This window comes from Calypte anna, chromosome 3, assembly GCF_003957555.1.
Source record: "Calypte anna isolate BGI_N300 chromosome 3, bCalAnn1_v1.p, whole genome shotgun sequence".
Lineage (NCBI taxonomy): Eukaryota > Metazoa > Chordata > Aves > Apodiformes > Trochilidae > Calypte > Calypte anna.
Genome location: NC_044246.1, coordinates 12,031,428 through 12,051,382, shown reverse-complemented (window position 1 = coordinate 12,051,382; position 19,955 = coordinate 12,031,428). Strand labels below are relative to the sequence as shown.

At 37.5% G+C, this 19,955-nt stretch overlaps 1 protein-coding gene across 2 annotated transcripts in view; it reads left to right on the top strand.

The window, feature by feature from the left end:
• Positions 1-19,955, top strand: part of HEATR5B (HEAT repeat containing 5B) — a 56,106-nt gene that overhangs the window by 32,978 nt on the left and 3,173 nt on the right. For both annotated transcript variants that reach the window (XM_030447017.1, XM_030447016.1), the window contains exons 26-35: positions 431-499; positions 2,660-2,839; positions 4,157-4,394; positions 4,979-5,239; positions 6,180-6,307; positions 6,500-6,644; positions 10,688-10,957; positions 13,174-13,398; positions 15,825-15,976; positions 19,303-19,516. In XM_030447017.1, coding sequence (XP_030302877.1) covers positions 431-499; positions 2,660-2,839; positions 4,157-4,394; positions 4,979-5,239; positions 6,180-6,307; positions 6,500-6,644; positions 10,688-10,957; positions 13,174-13,398; positions 15,825-15,976; positions 19,303-19,516 — 1,882 coding nt within the window. The remainder of the gene's footprint in view (positions 1-430; positions 500-2,659; positions 2,840-4,156; positions 4,395-4,978; positions 5,240-6,179; positions 6,308-6,499; positions 6,645-10,687; positions 10,958-13,173; positions 13,399-15,824; positions 15,977-19,302; positions 19,517-19,955) is intronic.

The window sequence follows — 19,955 nt, the reverse complement described above, 5'->3', positions numbered from 1 at the left end:
AAGGCTTTCTTGTCAGTACTTGTCATGTTGAGAAAGTTGTTGCAAATTGTACTGTAAACATCTGATTTTTTGTTGTTATTCTTTTGGACATGAAAAAATCAATTGGCTTCTTGAGCCCTAGCATAAATCGCACCTGTAACATTTCCATGATTAAAAGAAAAGTCATTAACAGAAGAAAGATTGTATTATACTTGACAAAAGTAGTTGAAGCTTAAAAAGACAATGGGCAAGCAGAAAATCTGGCTAGGAGTTTGTTGTTGTTAAAAAAGTACTGTTGAAAATGTCTGCTAGACAGCAAGAATAAATATGGGGTGTAACTATAATGCCAAAATTGTCATTTTGTCTTGATTGTTCTGTATATGTGCTTGAGCCTTAAACAAGGTGAAGAATGCTGTGTCACTATTATTTTAATTTTTCTTTGTATCAACAGGTTGGAGCTGCTCTGAGGCCAGCTTTTTCCCAAGATACACCATCTGATATTACTGCAAAGGCCTGCCAGGTACAGAGAAGAATGTTAAGACAGTATAGACCAAACTGATTTTCCTTCTCTTTGGAAGAAGGAGGCAGAGGAGAAGTAGTAGCAAATGGCTGAAAAATTTTGTAAACCTAAGCTGTAATGTTTTTGTGATATCTGCTGAGTCTCCTAGTAATGTATTTTGTTTCTTAGAAGTGCAGAAACCCATTTAGGGAGATATGTCAGAAAATATTTAGTCTTTTTGAAACTTACTATGCTTTTATGTCAATTCTGCATTTATTGCTGAAAGAAGACAAAAAGGAAAAAACCCCACCACTTAATAAGACCAATGGTAATGTGTTTATTGACATTCCTTTCAGTCTGGTCAAATATTTGAAGTACTAATGCTTTACCTTTAAACTCTGAACTACCATTCAGCTTAATATTGTGGTTTAGACTTCAGAAGATCTGAACATTCTCATTATAAGTCTCAGTGACAACCTGTCACTGAAAACTCCATGAATGATTTGTGTATGTGTGTGTGGGGTTTTTTTCTTGTGAGTAGTCTTGTGCTACTGTAGTTTAAATCAGCTTTTGGCAACATAGTTGTAGTAGTATCTGGTATGTGGTTTACACAGCTGAATTACTACCGTGGTTTAAAGCAGCAGGTTAATTAGCTATGCAAACATCAGTTTTAATTCAGTAAGTTTGTGTGTGTGAGTTTTGTTTACTAAGTCTTGGTCTAGCAGGACTGTGATTTTGTGTTTTTCCAGCAAAATTTGTAAGGAAAGAATAAATATGGCATAATTTGGTATCCATTCATAATAAAGTATATACTCATCTACTCATCTTGCCTTATGGGTAGTTTCTGTATGTTTAAAGATAGATGAAGAGACAGTTTGTATAAAAACATACAACATTCCTAATAACTTGAAAAAGTCTTTCCTATTCAACTAGTTTCAAAGTGAATGCATGTATTTACAGGATGAGATGCTTGGAGATCAGGTTTAGCTATTTAGCTTACTCTCTACAAGTTGCATAGACAGAGATGAGCTGCACTAAATTGATCTGATGTTACAGTTTCCTATCATTACTGAATCAGCTGCTGGCTTGCCCAGCAGCAGATGTAAAGCTGGTCTTACTTCTACTGTGAATGAATTATGGATTTGTGACACATTTTCAGCTTTTTGGACACTTTTTGTGTTTGTGTTTTCTTTAAAAATGTGCATCATTCCAGATCATGTGAGGCCCTTCCCCAAAGACTTTAATGGAACTGCTTCTCTAAAGGCAAAAGAAATAAACTGGAGATAGGACAAAAGCACTATGAAAAGAAGTTTGTAGAAACTAACCCACTTGAGTTCTGTAGGGTGTTTTGTTTTCTGTTCCTCATCCTTGTAGAATCACCAGCAGAATCAAAGCAAGCAGCTCTTCTGAAAGAAGTTGTCCCTTTTTCTTTTTGTAGAAAAGCAGCTGTGCCAGAATTCTTCTCTTTCTGCCTTATATCTGGATATGAATGTGTTTCAGAGGAGGAATGCAAATGTATAGGACTGACAGGAGCAGCTTATCTGTATGATGTTTGGATTTCAAGTACCTATTTAGGCCTATTTATTCAAAAGTAAATTGGGGAGACACCCAATGTGCACCATGTCTGGCATTCCAGAATGTGGTACTGTTGGTTCCAGATCAGAGCCCAGTTGTTTAAGGAATTTTGTCTCACTTGTTTCTAGGTGTTTTCTTAATGACCTGGAAAACATCTCATTAGTATGGAGCCTTAATATATAACTTGAGAGCTGTGGGTTTTTAAAGATGTACTTTTATTGTTTGTTTTCCTCTGTATACTTTACAGTGAATGCAGTAACTATTGAATGATTTAACCAGGCACTTGGGAACTGAATTAAAAAATAGTTATTACCTATTTATGAAGGTGTGAAAAACATCTTTTAAATATTTTCCATGTATGTGTTAAGTCCTATTGTAATATGCTTTGCAAGCAGAGCTTTTGTAACCACTCATATGAGCAATTCTGTTACCATGGGTGGGAAGAAAAAAAAGAAAATCTCAGTTTTCTTTTTTTATATTAAGTAGGAATAGAACTTCTATATTTTTTGTGGTGGTTGTTTTAGTTTTTGTTTTTATATAGATTATTTCATTGAATAAGGTTGTGGTTTTTTTCTCGTGTAGAATAATTATAACTTTGGTTTTTAGGTATGCAGTGCTTGGATAGGAAGTGGGGTTGTAAGTGACCTGAATGATCTCCGCCGAGTTCACAACCTTCTTGTCTCTTCCCTGGATAAAGTGCAAGCAGGAAAGGGATCTTCCAGCCAGCTTTACCGGGAGAGTGCAGCTACTATGGAAAAACTTGCAGTTTTGAAAGCATGGGCTGAGGTAAACATTGACGATTAAATCAGTTTAAAAATATTTAGCAGTGTAATAGCAGCCTCAGACCTCACTACATGAACAGTGAGCTGCTGTTATGCTGCAAAATCTTCTCTGTTCATCCAGTGAGCTTTGCACCTGCCCTCCTCCTCACCTGCTGCAGTTCCAGTCCTGGGATATTTCAATCTCAATATCTTTGTTCCTTTTCCTGTCAGTCCATATTTACAGTGATGCTTGGTTGTTGTTTGCTTTACTGCACTTTTCTATATTAAACTATACACTCATACTCTTATCAGATTTGGACTTTCCTTCTATCTTTATTGCTTATAACTTAAAGAATGAACAACCTTACTATATACTCCGGTAAAATATTGCACTTAGTTTACCAGGAGTTTTTCAAAGTGCTCATAATAAATTACAAACTTAAGTAAATATTGTTGGGGAATGGTCGGAATACCAGAAGTCCTCAATTATTTGCAGAAGACAGAGCTAGCACTACTTAGATTGCCTTGCCTTCTGAAATGTTGTTTTCATGCTATAAAAGTTCCACATAGAATTATAGAAATAGTATTTTTAAATTGTTTTTAGTGTAGTACTTCAATTTTTTTTCATTAGATTTTCTTGGAAGATACTTTTGAAATTACAAAGGAAATTAGTAACATTTCAGCTGTGTCGTGTTAATCACCTCATACTGTAATTCTCACCTTTGATATGGATTATCTGTTGTGTGAAGACGCCTATTTCTATCCTGCTTCTTTACTAAAATGCTTATTTTTACTATATTTTTCTGATATTTCTACTTATTCAGATATTTACCTAAGTTTTTAAAATCTTTTAATCTTCTGTCTATCAAAAGTTAAACATACAAATGCTCTTGCATTCACATAACACATTAAAAGCCATTTGTATGTCTTCATGATACCTAATCTGCTCTCAGAAAGTGATAATTATGTTTAGTTTATTTAGTGGCTCTTACTGTAGCTCAAAGAAATCTTTACAAGGATGCATTGATTTAATCAGTTAGTTATGCGTAAATCAATGTCTAAATAGAGCAGCAGTAATTGACACTTGTTTAGGAAAAAAATATGTAGCCAGATTGGAAAGTTTTAGGGAAGTGCTATTTATACCCCTAAGTATTATATACTGGTAGAAATAAAAGAAAAAATATTTAAATAAAATGTAATTCTACTGCAAATATCTTTTCTGCAGTCGTTTTCTGGTCAGTCATCTGTGCATGAAATCTGTTACTTTAATAAGGAAAAGGCTGCCACTCTTCTTGTTCTTAGGATCTCACAGCATGTACTTCTATATTGCTTTTTCTTCTAGGTCTATGTTGTTGCCATGAAAATTAAGAAAGAAGCAGAGTCCAAACCAAAACGTGTTTTAAAGAGTACAGAGGAGGATGAGGATGACTTTGGTGCTGTAGATGAGTTGCCACCAGACAGTTTGATAACACTTGTACAACCTGAGCTGCCTGCACTGAGCCGTCTCTGGTTAGCAGCACTGAAAGATTATGCTCTTTTAACTTTACCATCTGAATTTGCTACCCAGCTTCCACCAGATGGTAAGCACTAGATTATCTTTTTGTGTTGTTGTGAAAAACAAAGAAACCCTTAGCTGAGGCTTCAAAATTATTTTATAAATCATTTGGCAGTCATGAGTTTTTATGCAAATGATAAATTTCTGTCTGTCTGTAATATGAATTTAAGTTTGAGTGTAGTTATTTCCTTCAACCTGAAAGAAGATATTCTTTATCTGAATTACAAGGATTGTTAAAACTATGTCTTTGTAGCATTAAGAGTACTTTGATATCAAACACATAAAGGATGTTTACTGTAAGAAAAAGATAGCCCTTGAGATTAGACAGGACTTAGTGTTTTACTGAGTTGAGAATGAGTGTTCTATATGAAAAATGCTGCAAGATCTGAGAACTTTGCCTGCCTTTCTTGCTCTCTGCTTATTGTTCCATCATGGCTGTTGCACTTATTTATGAGACGTTGTATTTGGATACACTGTCACTAACAAGGACTACATCTGAGTATGTATATGATCAACTACACTTGGAGTAAATTAATGTTATAGTGTGTGCTTTTTGCCTATTATTAGCAGAGAATTTCAGAATTTACCTTTTCTTTGCTGATTTAACAGGGGGAGCATTTTACACTCCAGAAACAATTGATACAGCGAGACTGCATTACCGGAACTCCTGGGCTCCCATTCTACATGCAGTGGCACTTTGGCTGAACAGTACAGGATTTCATGCTTCAGAGTCAACAGAAGAGACTGCTGCAGCCATGCCCAATTCACAGAAACATTCTACTTCCATTATGTTAAATCAGACACCTGGAACTCCACCTTCCACTAAATCTTTGCCAGAGCTAAACAAAGATCGAATGCACTTAATTTTGGGTAAGAGTTACCAGTGTAGAGTTCAGTACCAGCACATTATGATAGGAAATGGTATAGGAATAAGAAAAAATATTTTGCTTGAAATCTTGGAAGTTTAAAATGTAACAAGTCCCCTCTTGTCCCCTTCTCTCCATATCCCTCTGCCTCCTGTGTTCTTTAAATCTTTGACAGAATATTTGTTGGTGTGATGTTGTGATTTTTATTTATGTAATTGCTTTATTTACGTAATTGAATAAAATGTGTAGGAACTGTTTTATGCTGTACTATAATTCAGACAGTATGAAATGTTGTGCATCAGACAGAACTTGTGAGGTTATTAAAATACACAGCCTCATAAAACCACAGTTCAGTAGAGACTGAAATTTGACGAATCACATGCAGTACCTTTTGCATCTGTTTTTCATCTGTGAGTAGCACTGACTGTTTCCCTTTATTGCATAACAGCTTTAAGAGGTGGATGTGATCACTTACTCTGAGAAATGCCGGCAGTTTGCTGAGGTAGACATATTTAAAACCAGGGTTAAATGCCATATGAATATCGCATAATTTTTGAGGCTTAACTTCATCTCAATTATTTTTTATTTTTACATTTAAAGAGCTCAACAAAGTAGAACTCAGTTTACAGTTGAAGGATTCGGAAGTCCAACTTCAGATCTTTAAAACAAAGTGTGAATTTCTATTCACTAAACTGAGTTCCTTGGTGTCACTTTTTATTATTTTTACTGCCAAGTTTTGAGGAAGATGTTATGCAGAAGAGAAAACTAATGCAGTTCTGCTATTTCTAATACATACATTTTTTTCTTTTCCTTTAAAGGAAAAATTGAGAAAAAAACATTTATATTTCTGAAGATGTTAAGAACCTGCTTTATTTATAAAGATTTTTTTAAAAAAGCTTGATTTTTATGATGTGAACATTCTTTTCAATTATTGTTCTTTTCAGGTGTTAGTATACAGTTTCTGTGTTCCCCACGACCTGAAGAGCCTGTTGAGCATGTTACATCTTGCCTACAAGCACTTCATACTTTATTGGATTCTCCTTGTGCCAGGATCCATATTGCAGAGGATCAGGTACTGTAGGAGCCTGTTGTAACAATCATTATTTCCTAGGTCTTGGTCTTTCATCTGTAATAATTACAAAAGCTGTAATTATTTTTCCATAAGAAAGTATTTGCTTTGTGATAAGCAAGTGACATAATAGTTAGGAACTGTTAAGTCTTGATGATTTATTTTTTTTTTAATACTAATTTTATTTTACTGTAGCTCCTTGGTGTTGAACTCTTGAGTGTGCTTCACCGACTCCTCTTGACCTGGGATCCTCCTTCAGTCCAGCTACTGGTTACAGGAGTTGTCCAGCAGATAGTAAGAGCTGCTCAAGATTATTTGCAGGAAAAAAGGAACACCCTAAGTAAGATTTTTGAAAACACGGTTTGCTTTGCAGAATAAATCAGGATCAGGTTTTCATATTGGGAATGGCACTCAAATACGTTGAAGTGGTTATGCGTTAAAATGGTTATACTGAGGCAGGAAGTGCTGTGTATTCCACAGATACTCTGATGTAGTCATAATCATACCTGCTGATTTGTTAATGCTTGTAAGATGTAGTTTTTCTTCTCTGATCACTGTAGCAATTACTCTTTTCATGTGCTGCTTTTTATTAATTTTTCTTAAATATGAGTGGTGAAAATTATAGCAAACATATCACTTAAGTCTTACTAATACCTTGCTCAGCTTCCTTAATATTTCTTTGTTGACTGCCTCCTACATTTCATTTACATTTTTTTCTGAAGTTTAGTGGTTTAGTCCCCACTGTAAGGTCTTGTGGCATGTCCTTGGCACAGCCAGGGTTCATGAGGTGAGCAAACTGCCACTGGAACCAGTGTGGAAAGTTGCCTGCCCAGGAGATCTTGCCAGGAAGTGGAGAAGACTTGCATCTGGGTGCTTACTTCACTGCCATTCAGGGTGTGTCAGCAGCCAGGAGCTCTGGGAACAGGGTGTGTGAACAGAAGCAAAGCAGTTGGCATGGAAAGTCATACTTATGCAGCTCATAAGTGCTTCTCAAGATTGTACAAGACTGCTGAAGTTAGCATATTGATGGCTGTGACCAAACAGCAAGACACAATCTGCTCGCTGATGAACAGCGTCTCTGGCACATCAGAGGCATAAGTGTCTGGCTGGACATTCAGATGAAAGCCCTGATGTGACTGTCATCCAGGTACTTGTTTGTGCAGACAGAGCTGGAGGTGACATTAGTCTCACATGTGAGATGGGAAGGTGAGCAGATTCTGTGGTATGAGGCAGATGGGAGAATGCCATGTTCTTCACAGAGATCCTGCAGGTGCAGGACCCCAAGCCCCATGTGTGCTGGAATACAGCTGTGGAGAATGGGACTGTCACAAGGATGAAGGCTGCCAGATTTTTACTTACAGCAGCTATAGGTTTTATCTCAAGATATGTAGTTGGAGAACACTATAGGGATCTGGCAAAAAGGGGAAGAGACACAATCAGGCAGAGTAGGTATCTGGGCTAGATGTCCCTCTTTGACAACTTGGGACTGATACCACTAAGAGGAAGCAGAGAATAATACTAGTAAGGAACTCTTCTTTTACCAGACTTTCTAGTGAAGAAGAGAAGGTGTGTGAAGCCATATTCAACCAGCTCAAAGAAGCCTTGCAGTCACAAGCTATGGAAATATCATGAGAGACTTCTACCATACAGATGTGCTGGAAAGGCAGCACATCTGGATACGGGTGCTGGACAATCCAGATAAGGGAGGAACTCAGTGGATCTTCTCACTAATACAGAAGAAATGGTTACAAAGGTTAGTGGTAGCTGTGGCCATGACATAGTGATCCTGAGGGAGGGAAAGAAAGCAAGCAGCAGAGCAGAAGCTTGGGGCTGGCTATGCAGACTTGGGCTTGTGCGGGGAGCTCGCAGGTAAGATCTTGCAGTAAGCTTCTCAGAAGGGCAGTGGAAATAGAGATTGCTCAGCTTTGATAAAAAAACAGCTCATCCAAAAGTGCAGGATGCCAAACGAGCATGGCAGGAGACTGACTTGGCTGAACAGAAACTTTTGACTGAGCTCAGATATGACAAGAAAGTGTACAAATGGTGGAAGTAGGGGCAAAATGCCTTAGAAAACTACTGAAGACATTTGCTTAGGTATTGAGGAGTGAAGTTAGGAAAGTGATGGTTTGGCTGGAGCTGAAACTGGTGATGGATGTTAAGTGTTTCAAGAAGGGCTTTTGTAGATACTGCAGATGGCAGCAAGGAAATCTGAACCTGCTGCTCAATTGATTGGGTTATCTAAGGAAAAAAACACATCAGGTAAATTGAGGGGCTGTTACCTTCTTTGCTTAGTCATCCTGTGTCTCTGTGTCTAGTGAGCAAGTTTAGGGAACAGAAATGCTACCCACAGTAGATGAGCATCAGGTTAGATAGAGACTGCTTAACTGAAAAGCTGGACATACTCTGGGACCAGATGGGATGCATCTGAGGGAGCTGACTGATGGATGACATGCTAAGGCTGCTGCAGTCACCTTTGAAAAGTTGTGGTGCTCAAGATTGTGATACCAAAGTGTGCACGTGATGGATACACTAGAGGACAGTGCTGCCTCGTGGGGGACTCTTAAGCTTCAATGGAGAACTTGCTGAGGTTCATCAAAGACAGATGTGCATTTGGGATGGAATAACCTTGTACATTGGTATAGGTTGGGGGGCTGACAGTGACAGAGTTGCTGCATAACAAGTTGAATGTGGATCTTTTGTGTGCCTGTGCAGTGCTGAAGGCTCTGTCATTGGGCTGCATTAGAAATGCATGACCAGAAAGTACATCAAGGGAGATGATTTTACTTTCAACTTGAGCTTGTGAAGATGCATCAGGAGCAGTATCCAGTATTCTTTGCCCTTCCACCTCGCCTTGAATAAGAGAGAGGTTGATAAACTGAAGGAAGTCCAGTGGAGATGGCAAGTGGCGGCAATGGAAATCCAGATGGGATACAAGTTAAAAACTGGTAACTGAGGGAGTGGTGAAGCAGTAAAACAGATTCCCAAGCATGTTGTGGCATCTTAATGCTTGGAGAAATTAAAAACTGGACCAGTCCTGAACAGCCTACTCTATCTTCCAACTTGGGTCTGTTTTGAACATCAGATTGGACTGGGATATTAATGGAGGTCCCTTTCAATTTAATTTTTTTTTCAGATTCTTGAAGTTGATACACTAAAATCCTGTTCTCTACTTTGTCTTTATTGAGTTTAGTGAAATTAATTCTTTCTTATATCCTGCTTCTTTTGGTATGGTATTTGAGCTTCTGATGTTTTGCTTAGGTTTTCCATGAACATATTTTGTCAAGTTTGTTTCCACTTTACGTAAGAGTATCCTTGATAAGGGCATTAGCATCAGTCTAAAATCTACTTTTTAAGGTACTTACAGTAATCTCTTTCTCTTACAGAGCATTTCCCTGTTCAATCATTCCTTTACCATTTCTTTTAAAAATTCACGTTGGCTGTACTGTATCCATCTTTGCCAGAGAAATTAGTTTCCTAGTGGCAACCTGTCAAATAGTTCATTGATATCTGGTAAGGTTAGGTCTGCCTTGTGTTCTTTTACCTGGAAGACGTGAAGCAAAACCCAAGGAATATTCTTTTGCTAAGAAAAATTACCATCTTAGTCTGGCACAATATACCATTGAGAAAAACCCCCAACCTGTTACCTTTTGTCTGTTTTCCACATAAAAACAGAGAGAGGATTTTCCTGGAACTTGATGAACCAGCAGAGATAAAAATGTGAGCTCTGTTCCTGCATGTGAATTAATCACATTGTAAACTGTAGGCCCCGTAAGTTGCGTTTTTCAAATCAGCAAATGTGATAACACAAGCAATCATTTAAATTCATAGGAGCTCCATAGGAGTAATTCAGGCCAGCTCTGATTTACTGAAGCTCTTGCTGTTTAAGGGGAGAAGGAAAGACTGCAGCTGGCCAAGCTGCCATTCAAAAGAGAGACTTTTTGAACTGAATGCACTGAAATAGTGAACTCAGACATAGAATCCTACAATGCTTTTCTGTTCTCTTATTTCATAATCAGTTTAGGCTGAACTAAGATTTTGTCAGATTTTTAATAGCCATTAAATTACATAAAATGTTGTAATGACTATTTGACAGTAATCACTGTTAATTTTATAATCAGTTTTAAAGAAGCAAAATAATTCCTGCATTTGTGTTTTGTGTAAGTATTACTACTTTTTTTTCTAGTTCAAGATGGATTTTCAAGCATTGTTGGAATCACAATACCTCTAAAGGATTTTTAAACCCCTTTAAGTCATTCTAACTAAAACAGTTTCACATGAGCCTTGTTTGTATCTTACTGTGAAGCAACCTTAATTTTTAACTTTTTATAGTGTTTTGTGTAATCTTTGTAACTGTTTCCTCAGACTTTTTTTTCTTTCTTTCAGATGAAGATGATACTGAAGAAAAAGAAAGTCCTCTTACTTTAGGAGAGGGAGGTGAGAGTGGAGGTCTTGTGCCTGGAAAATCTCTAGTCTTTGCAGCCATGGAATTGCTCATGTTTATTCTTGTACGGCACATGCCTCATCTGAGTTCAAAGGTGTCAGATTCTCCAAGTCACATTGCTGCCAAATCCCACCTCTCTGAGGAAAGTGCTCGTCTTGTGGCTGCCACTGTCACTATACTCTCTGACCTGCCATCTCTGTGTTCTCCAGCAGGTAAGGTAATGTTAGAAAATACCTAAGAGTGGCTACTGTAGGGAAAGCATAGTTAGCCTATGATTCCAAAAGCAAAAAGAATATATTTTCACAGGATACTTTAAGGGTCATCTATTGAAAATTATGTTTACGTTCTAATTATATTAGGTTCTATTAAGAATTCAGGCTTTTCCAGTGAGGAACATAAAGGAAATAATTTGATTTTAAGTTTGCATGTGTGCTGCAAGTTTGCTGAGGAAATGAAATCTATGTTACTGTGATTTGATTGTGCTTTCCCCCCCCCCCTTTATTCATGATTTTGCGACTTCTTGGACAATTTTAATCATATTGTAAAAGAACACAGACATCTCAAAGATCATTAAATTCCTGTGAAGTTCATGAAAAGTAGCAGCTGGATGAAAAAAAAAAAAATCCTACTGAGGAAAGAAACAGCACAGTTCAGCTGTGATACACTTGATTTTGCAGCCATTGGCTGTCAGTCATCCCAAATGTGACTCTAAACTAAATGGAGCTTTCTTCTGCCCAGGGAGACTGTCACAAAGGATGTGTGTGAACTAGGGTAATTGCACTGAGTGGAATTCAGGGGTAAAGGACACCATTGCATGGAGAGCTGTGTTCTTTGAGTTTTGCTTTTTAGAGAACAAATTGCTTAAGAGCTGTCTTGTGGATCTCTGGGAAGTTTCTACACTGATGTAGATAAGAGATTTTAGAGGCTGATGTCTTGATGAGATGCATGGTAAATAATATATCTGGAAAAAGTCATGCTTGGGATACAAAATGGACTGTCTTCAGACAGTTTGTGTCCTACAGTTCTTTAAAAAAGACGTTGAGCTGATGTGGACTCCTACACTGCCTTTATTTGATTCCTGGTTCTTTTTTCTTTCTCCCCTTTTTTAGGGGGGACAGCATGGGGTGGGCAGAAAGAGTAATAGTACTACTTTTGTGTTGACTGCAGTAAAGGGATGGCTCCAGTTGGCCAGTGAAAGTAGCTCAGAAACTCAGTCTACAGAGACTGACTGCTAGTGGGTTTTTTTTTCTCTCTCATCCAAAATATGTAGCTAGCTCATAGCTGTAGGGAGGAGGTGATAGTACATGCACACAAATTTGTGTTAATTGAGCCTCTAGATGTGAGGGAAGGTGTCATCAAAGAAAATTCATCACTGTCTCTGACTGAATGGGGGTTTTTATTTCTTTCTTTAAAACATGAGCAGTCTCCATTGGACAAGATCCTGGGCAGTCTTATCTAGAAGAACTGCTGCTTTGAAAAAGGGGGCTGGACTAGATGACCTCCAGCAGTCCCTTCCAGTCTTTATTACTCCATGTATTAATCGCCACAGAATTCCCAGAAGTAGGAAAGTGGCAGGATTTGTGTTTCCACAGATAAGGGAAAAATGAGGCATTGAAAAGATACAGAAACAGACTTTACTATCTGAAGTGACCACATAGATATTACATGTCTAAACCCAACAGCATTCTTGTTTCAGTCCTACAGGACCTTGAAACCTACATGCATTACTGAAATTCCTTCTAACAAAGTTTTGATCTGTCTAAAGTCAGGTCATGTGTTAGTTGACCAATATTTCTTGAATATGCCTAACTTGCATCTGCAGGACTAGCTGCACAAATCATCTAGATGGGAGTTGATTTCTTAGAAAAGCAGTGCAGTAGGAGGAGGATCAGTTTGCCTTTATAAAGTAGCCAGATGGCTACAGCTTTTGCCCAGGATGCCAGATACCCAGATAACTTCTTTACTTTGCTCCTGGGGCTTGTGCCACACACCAGCTTCCTTGAAAAGTGCCTTAACTTGGTGTGTATGCCTGTTTCCAGACCTCTTGATTACTTTGTAGGCCCTAGCAATATGCAGATGCTGTTTGAACATAGTTAACAATCTGGTTGTGTTCAATACGATGCATATCATGCATCACATACCATGTAGAGGAAACCTTTAATAGCTTGAATCACAATTCATGACTTGACAACAATATTTCAAGTGCTGGCTTGTGTGATATGTTATGATACACTTTAGTAGCACTGATGAATGAATTTGGTGATAAAATACTGAATGGCATGTATTACTTGTTAACTGAATTGCAGTTTATCTTGATGCCTTTGTCTCTTAGCCATATATATCCAAATTAGGAAAACTAAAAGAGGCTATTTACCACACTCTTTTGAATAATTAACTCCAGAAAATTGTCTTTTTTATTTTATCTTAGGTTGTATGACAGTCTTACCTACTATCTTGTTTCTGATTACAAAAGTATTGAAGGAAACAGCAGTAAAATCATCAGATAATCAGGTCCCACCTCCAGTCAGTGCAGCCCTTCAAGGGATAAAAAGTATTGTTACTCTTCCAACAGTCAAGACAGATGGAACTCAGAAACAGTGGACAGGTCTTATCCGCAGCACTCTGGCATCCATCTTGGAATATTCTCAACCTGGTAAGTGGTTTCCCAGAGCAGGAGAGTCAAAGAACTGTTTTGCAATATAGAAAAGGTAAGTATTGTATCTCTCTATAAATTCTTCATGTCTGAGTGTTGGGTATTAAAAATGGGGATGAAATTGCCTGTAAAATTGAAGTGGGAGAAAGCCTTGAGTGCACCAAGCATAACTAATGAAGAGTTACTTAAGTTGTGTTGGAGACAGGCACAACATTGGCTTTAAGGAAACAGTTACATCCTGGGAGTTCCCATCCGAGGTTTCTCCTTGTTAGTCTGTTTCCTTTGTCAATATTGATCATAACCTCCTGTTAAAAATTTTGCATTTTGCAATTCATCTTCCCAGCCCACCCTCTCTCAGAGCCTTTCCCTATGGTATTTTTCTGTGCTGGACTTCCTGTTTTTAATCCCATTGTGATGTGACTATTTCATGCTTTAGGTTTTCCACAAGCCTTCATAGGTCTTCATAGTTTCAGCTAGTGGCTTGTTACTGGAGCTTTAAAAACCAACTTCTGGTGTCAGTCTACCTTTCTGACCTGTGCTGAATGCATTGCAAATAAAATCTAAAGGAGTTCCAAGAATTCACTTCCTGGACCATGCCTTAATTTTTTGTGGCTACTGGCAAATCTAGACATATTAGCAAGGCCTGAGCAAAGTATCCTTTATACCTCTCCTTTCCTCTTCCCACAGAATACCTGGTAATTTAAGGGAAAGATAATTTTAGTTGCAAAAACATTGTTTGTAGAGAAACTAACCTCTTTACTGAAACTGTAATTGTTCAGTACAGTAATTGTACATGCACTAGATACCTTGAATGAAACCTCAAGAAAAATGACAGTGTATCTTTTACATATTTGCTGACACTATTCATACAGTCCTAATTACAGTGAGTGTTGAAGTCAATGAGTGTGGAGACAGCAAGGAGTAATTGTGGCAAGGCTCATACTAGTGTTGGATATTCACATTATTATGAGCTTTCAGTGGTGAGAAAAAAATCCCACCCCTGCCAAAAAAATCTGTTATCCACCAGCAGAGTGTTCACTGTGTCTCTTTAGAGATCTGCAAACTACTACTCAAAAACTACTCAAACTACTCTCAAAAGACAGGCAAAGATTTTTCACTTGCATAATGGTAGTTCAGCCAGAAAACATCCCCTTTACATCCCAAAGCAGCCATTTGCAGAGTTTGAAGAGAGACTTGAATCAAGTTACTCGTGTGAGAGGTGGAGAGTGAGTAGGTTATTGTAAACAATCCTGACAATGTCTGAAGGGAAAGTATCAGTAGATTTGTGTTAACCAAGTCAAACTTCTAATTTGATTTGTCACATCAGCTCTTGTCTTTCAGCCTTTTGTCACTGTAAAGATTTTGCAGTCCTTCTTTCTAGAAATATGACTGGCTTTAGGCTTTTTTTTTTAGACTTCAGGAAATCCTTCTTGATTCCTTGCAAGAGTGTATGTTTTCCTTTCTAGTCTTCTGTGGAGTGGGACACATCACACGCATAAGGTCTACTGCACATGATTTCAAGTCTCATAATTGAATAAAATCTAAACAAAATGTAAAGTAAAAAATAAATAAAACATTAAATACTTGAAGTAGTTTTTTGAAATGAGCTTTCACATCATGGCAAAGCCAGTCAAGTGACAAACAGGCAGCTGTTAAGGGTAGTGATGTTGTTTTTCTTTTTTTGCTAATTTTATATCTCCTGTTCTTCGTGCTTCTCAAGGGAAAGCAGAACCAATCTGGCCAAAAAACCCAGCAGAACAGCACATTTAGTATATATGTTTACTAGTAATTATATTTTTTTTTCTTGTTAATGAAAATTGATGAATGTGATCTGTGAAGACAGAGCTTGTATAAAGAAAACAGGATGACAATGGCAAAGACATGTTACATTAACAAAAAGCAGGAAATGTTAAAATAGGGCTGGTTTTAGTGGTGACAGGTACCTATCAGATTAGCTAGTCTGTTACCCGAAACCTCGTGTTGAGTAAAAGTGGTTGTCACACTGGATATCAGATTCTTACTTTGGTACAGATTTAAAAAAAAAAAAAAAAAAAGGCAAAGTGTATTTTAAATGAGAAAAGATTTAAATAATACATTTTTTCTCTTTGTTTACAGAGAGAAATAAAAAAAATTACTTGGTCTGAGAAAGTGTGGATGATGTTTTTTCCTTTATATTTGTTTCAGAAAGCTTGAATTACTTCTGTTAAAAACAACTACTAGAATAGAGTTGCTCAGCTTTTTGTCAGTCAGTCAGTATTGGAAAAGGGCTTCTATAGTAAGTAGATGTGTATTTGTATAAAACTGCAATAATTTCAAGAACATTTATTTCCTCTTTGTGAGTTTATCTGTATTCACTGGCTTTTACTAAATAAATTCTAAACCCTTTATGGAGTAAGCTAGCAGCATATTTGTTTTTCTTGTTTCAGAAGCCTCTAAGCCTGTTCTTGATGAAGTAAGCATACTTACAGCTATTGCTCTCTTCCTTTGGTCAGCAAGCACTGAAATAATTGGAGTGCAGTGTTTACAAAATGGATGTATGAACAGATTTAAAAGTGCATTAAATTCCTGTGATCCTTGGGTAAGATCATGTTATAGGAATGTGAATGATGCATAGCTGAGAAAAAATGATATATTTACTGTGTTTCCTGAATGTTTTGTGATGCCTTTACTTCAGAGACAGACACTGCTTGTCAAAATAACTAGACTTTTCAACAATGCGTTATAGAAACTTTTTACTATGCAAAATAACACAAATTAAGTGTTTCTAAATAATGTGTTCATGCCTTGTGTTTTTATTGCATGTGACTTGTAGCTTTTTAAAACAAAAAAGAAAAAACTTGATATGTAAAATATTAGCAATTGAAAAGGCTAGGTACCAGAGAGTGGTGACATTTCTACAGTAATGCTGATCTTTTATAATACAAACTAAAGGACTTTTTTGTAGATAAAACTGCAGCCCACAGTTGTGATAACTTTTACATTGGTGCAAATCTTGTGCATATTTTAAATGTCCATTCAAAACTTGGTTTGAGTGCCAAAATGTAGTCATAGAATCATATCAGAGAATCATGGAATGGCTCGGGTTGGAAGGGACCTGGAAGATTACCTAATTCCACCCCCCCTGCATGGGCAGAGACACCTCCCACTAGACCAGGTTGCTCAAAGTGCCATCTAATCTGTACTTGAACACTTCCAGGGATGAGGCAGCCACAGCTTCCCTGAACAGCCTTGTCCAGTGTTTCACCACCCTTACAGTAGATAATTTCTTCCTAATATCCGATCTAAATCTCCCCTCTTTCAGATTAAAACCATTACCTCTTTCCTATTGCTACACACTCTAGTAAAAAGTTCCACTCCAGTTTTCTTGGAGGCCCTCTTCAGGTACTAGGAGGCCTCTGTAAGATCTCCCTGGAGCCTTCTCTTCTCCAGTCTGAACAACCACAACTCTTTCAGACTGTCTTCATAGAAGAGGTGATCCAGCCCTTTGGTCATCTTCATGGCCATAAAATGCTGATGTGTTTAGGGTCTCAGTGAGGCATTTAAAATCCTGTTTAGACGTAATACTCTGCATCAGAACTGATGTAATGGACATAAAAGTCATAGAATCATAGAATGGTTTGATTTGTAATGGACCTTAAAGATCGCCAAGATCCAGCCACCCTACGCGGGCAGGGACACTTTCTGTTAGTTCTGAAGCCTGACTTTGGGTGGAAAGCTACTTAAAATTTTGGTGTGTGAATAGAAATATCCGTTGCAGTAGGCAAAAACTTTTATATCCTGCTGTTTCACAGCTCAGTATGTGCACATGAACAGGGTGAGAAGAACATCTTTACCCACCACCCTGCTGGAATGCTGCCAGTGAGCTGGAACTTACCACTGCTTTTGTAATTGACAAGAGCATGCTATGACAGCAGCCAGATTGTCTCCTGGATGATGTGCAGAACATAGACTCTGTAATACTTGTGTATTCATTCTAGTTTTTTTAAAATATAAAGCACTCGTTGAGGTCTGTAACTAGACACGTTTGTTACAAAAGCCTAAGTTTGATTGTACTGAAAGTATTGAACCTACTACAAAAAAGTCTCTTCTAAAGAAAATACTGCTGCCTTGTAAGAAACACAGAAGTATTTTTTAAAACATTACCGCCTGCAAAAGCCTGAAAGGTATCGTGGACCAGAAAGCTGGTGAAATCAATTTTATTTTGCCCCAACAAAGGAACTTGGTTGAGTCTTTTTTCTCTCAGTGCTAATGGGGAAGTTTTACTTACTTCAAAGTGCCTTAGACTTTTTGAAGAGATTTTACCTCACAGGAGCTTTTGTAGACCTCCGTGGATGCAGAATAGTCAATAGATTTATATTATGTAGAGGGAATAAAAAACTTGAATGAAATTCTGCTGTCAGGAGCCATCTGCCATAAAACTCTTATATGAATTATGTGTGCATGGAAGAAGAGAGACTTTTACCCCATATTTTGAAGGCTATTAGTCTGTAATAAGGAATAAAGTTTTAAAGAATGTAGACAGAAAGGGAAGGGCATTACTTGTAGTTGTGTAGAGAGATAGAGGAATAATTTGTCGATACTGGTCAAAGATTATGTTGATTATAGCATTAGATAAAATATTCTACTGGCAAGCTCTGTTAGAGCAGAAACAGTATTCTGAGAGGTGTTATTACTGCAGGCCCTAAAAATTCACTTGTATAGAAAATTTCCAGCTATATACTAGTGAATTAACATTGACCCAAGCTGCATAACTTGTATATTCTTACGCTTAGTTTTAATTATCTATAATTTTTATTCAGTATGTTTGTTTATGTATCTGTTTCTGGTCATCTCCAGATCTCTTCACAGATCATTGTGCTCAGTACTACTTCCTCTAGAATGTTTCTGTTCGGGATGTGCTCAGAAACTCCTCTGTTGAGACCCAAGTGCAGTTTTGAAAGCACATGCAATGTTTTATCCTCTCATTTGTTGTAGGGCTTTACTTTCTCAACAATTCTGGGTTATTGTTTGAGATTTTGGAGAAGGATTTCTGTGCACCCAAATAAAATGCATTCATAAGTTCATCTAAGCAAGATAATCAGTGAGTGATTAGGGGGGTACAGAAAATAGAAGGACCACAAGCAGAGGGTTCTATGAGCTTACTGCATGGATCTCTTGTTACACGCCTGTGCTACTACCAATATGAGATGGAGAATGAGAAGGAAGGACAGACCTGCCACTTGGCTACACCCTTGGCTCATGTTAGAGTAATAAGATCATTTGAATCTCATCTGAGTTATTTTTATGGGCTATTTAACCCTTCTGAGATTGGAATAGCATTTCATGATTTTGCAGATACATTTACAATTAGTGCTGGTAGTTCTGAGCATTAAAGATGTAGTTCTGGAACATTATCTGTCTTACGAGGAAAGGCTGAGAGATCTGGGGCTGCTTAGTCTGGAGAAGACTGATAGGGTATCTTACTAATGTTTGTAAAAATCTGCATGTCAAGAAGGAGGGGACAGTCTCTTTTCAGTGGAGACCTGTGATAGGATGAGGGACAATGGGCACAAACTGCAACACAGCAATTTCCACCTCAGTATGAGGTGTGACTGACACATAAGACATTAATTAGTCCTTTATTTTCTCTAAGTTCGTATTTCTCTAAGTTCATATTCTAAGTTGCTATTTAGCACCTGCATGTTCTTTTTAACTGGCCTTCCTTTTATTGAAAATTGGGCTGGTATTATTTTAGCAGATGGGCTATGTTGCTGCTTTCCTCTTATTCAGTATGTTTTCCTCCCCTTTAGTCTTCTTTCTTTTCAGCACCCCATGTATTTCATATACATAGATAAGGGAGTTTATTAGAATTCCCTCAGTTAGCAAATAACTTTCAGGACAATGTATTTATCTTGATTTGATTAGGTTCAAGCCAAATGTTACCAGCTTCTGCTTTCTGTGTTCCAACACACCAATCGTGCCCTGTCAACTCCATATATTCATTCATTGGCTCCTATCGTGGTTGAGAAGTTGAAAGCTGTGGAAAGAAGCCGCCCAAATAACAACCTGGAGCTTTTAGCAGTTCAGGAAGGAATTAAAGTCCTTGAAACATTGGTTGCCCTTGGTGAAGAGCAGAATAGTAAGTATTTAGTTTTTCTAGAGAACTGTGTAATGCTAATATAGAATGTGGGGCATTAGAAATTTGCAGGTGGGAATTTGGTGATAGTCACTAATAAACCAGGTCTGTGCAAAATGTGTAATTTCAATAGCAGAAATCTGCATACATGGACTCATAGCACAAACAATGTGATATGCTGTAGCCTTTGTATTCCTGCTGATTGCAGGAAAAAAATCCTGATCATGAAATGCAGTCGTGAGTTATGTTTTTTGTTCTTCTTGGAAATGAGTAGTTTGTACTGTTCAAGTTTACTTTTTTCTATTGTTAACTTTTATTTGTTTTAGCAGACTCATCACTTTTTATCTGTTTGCTTCTGCCAGCTCAACAAGAATTTATCTAAAAAAGCTAAAGAAATTGAATGGTACTGATGAGAATATCTTGATGCAGATGGGGTCTTCTG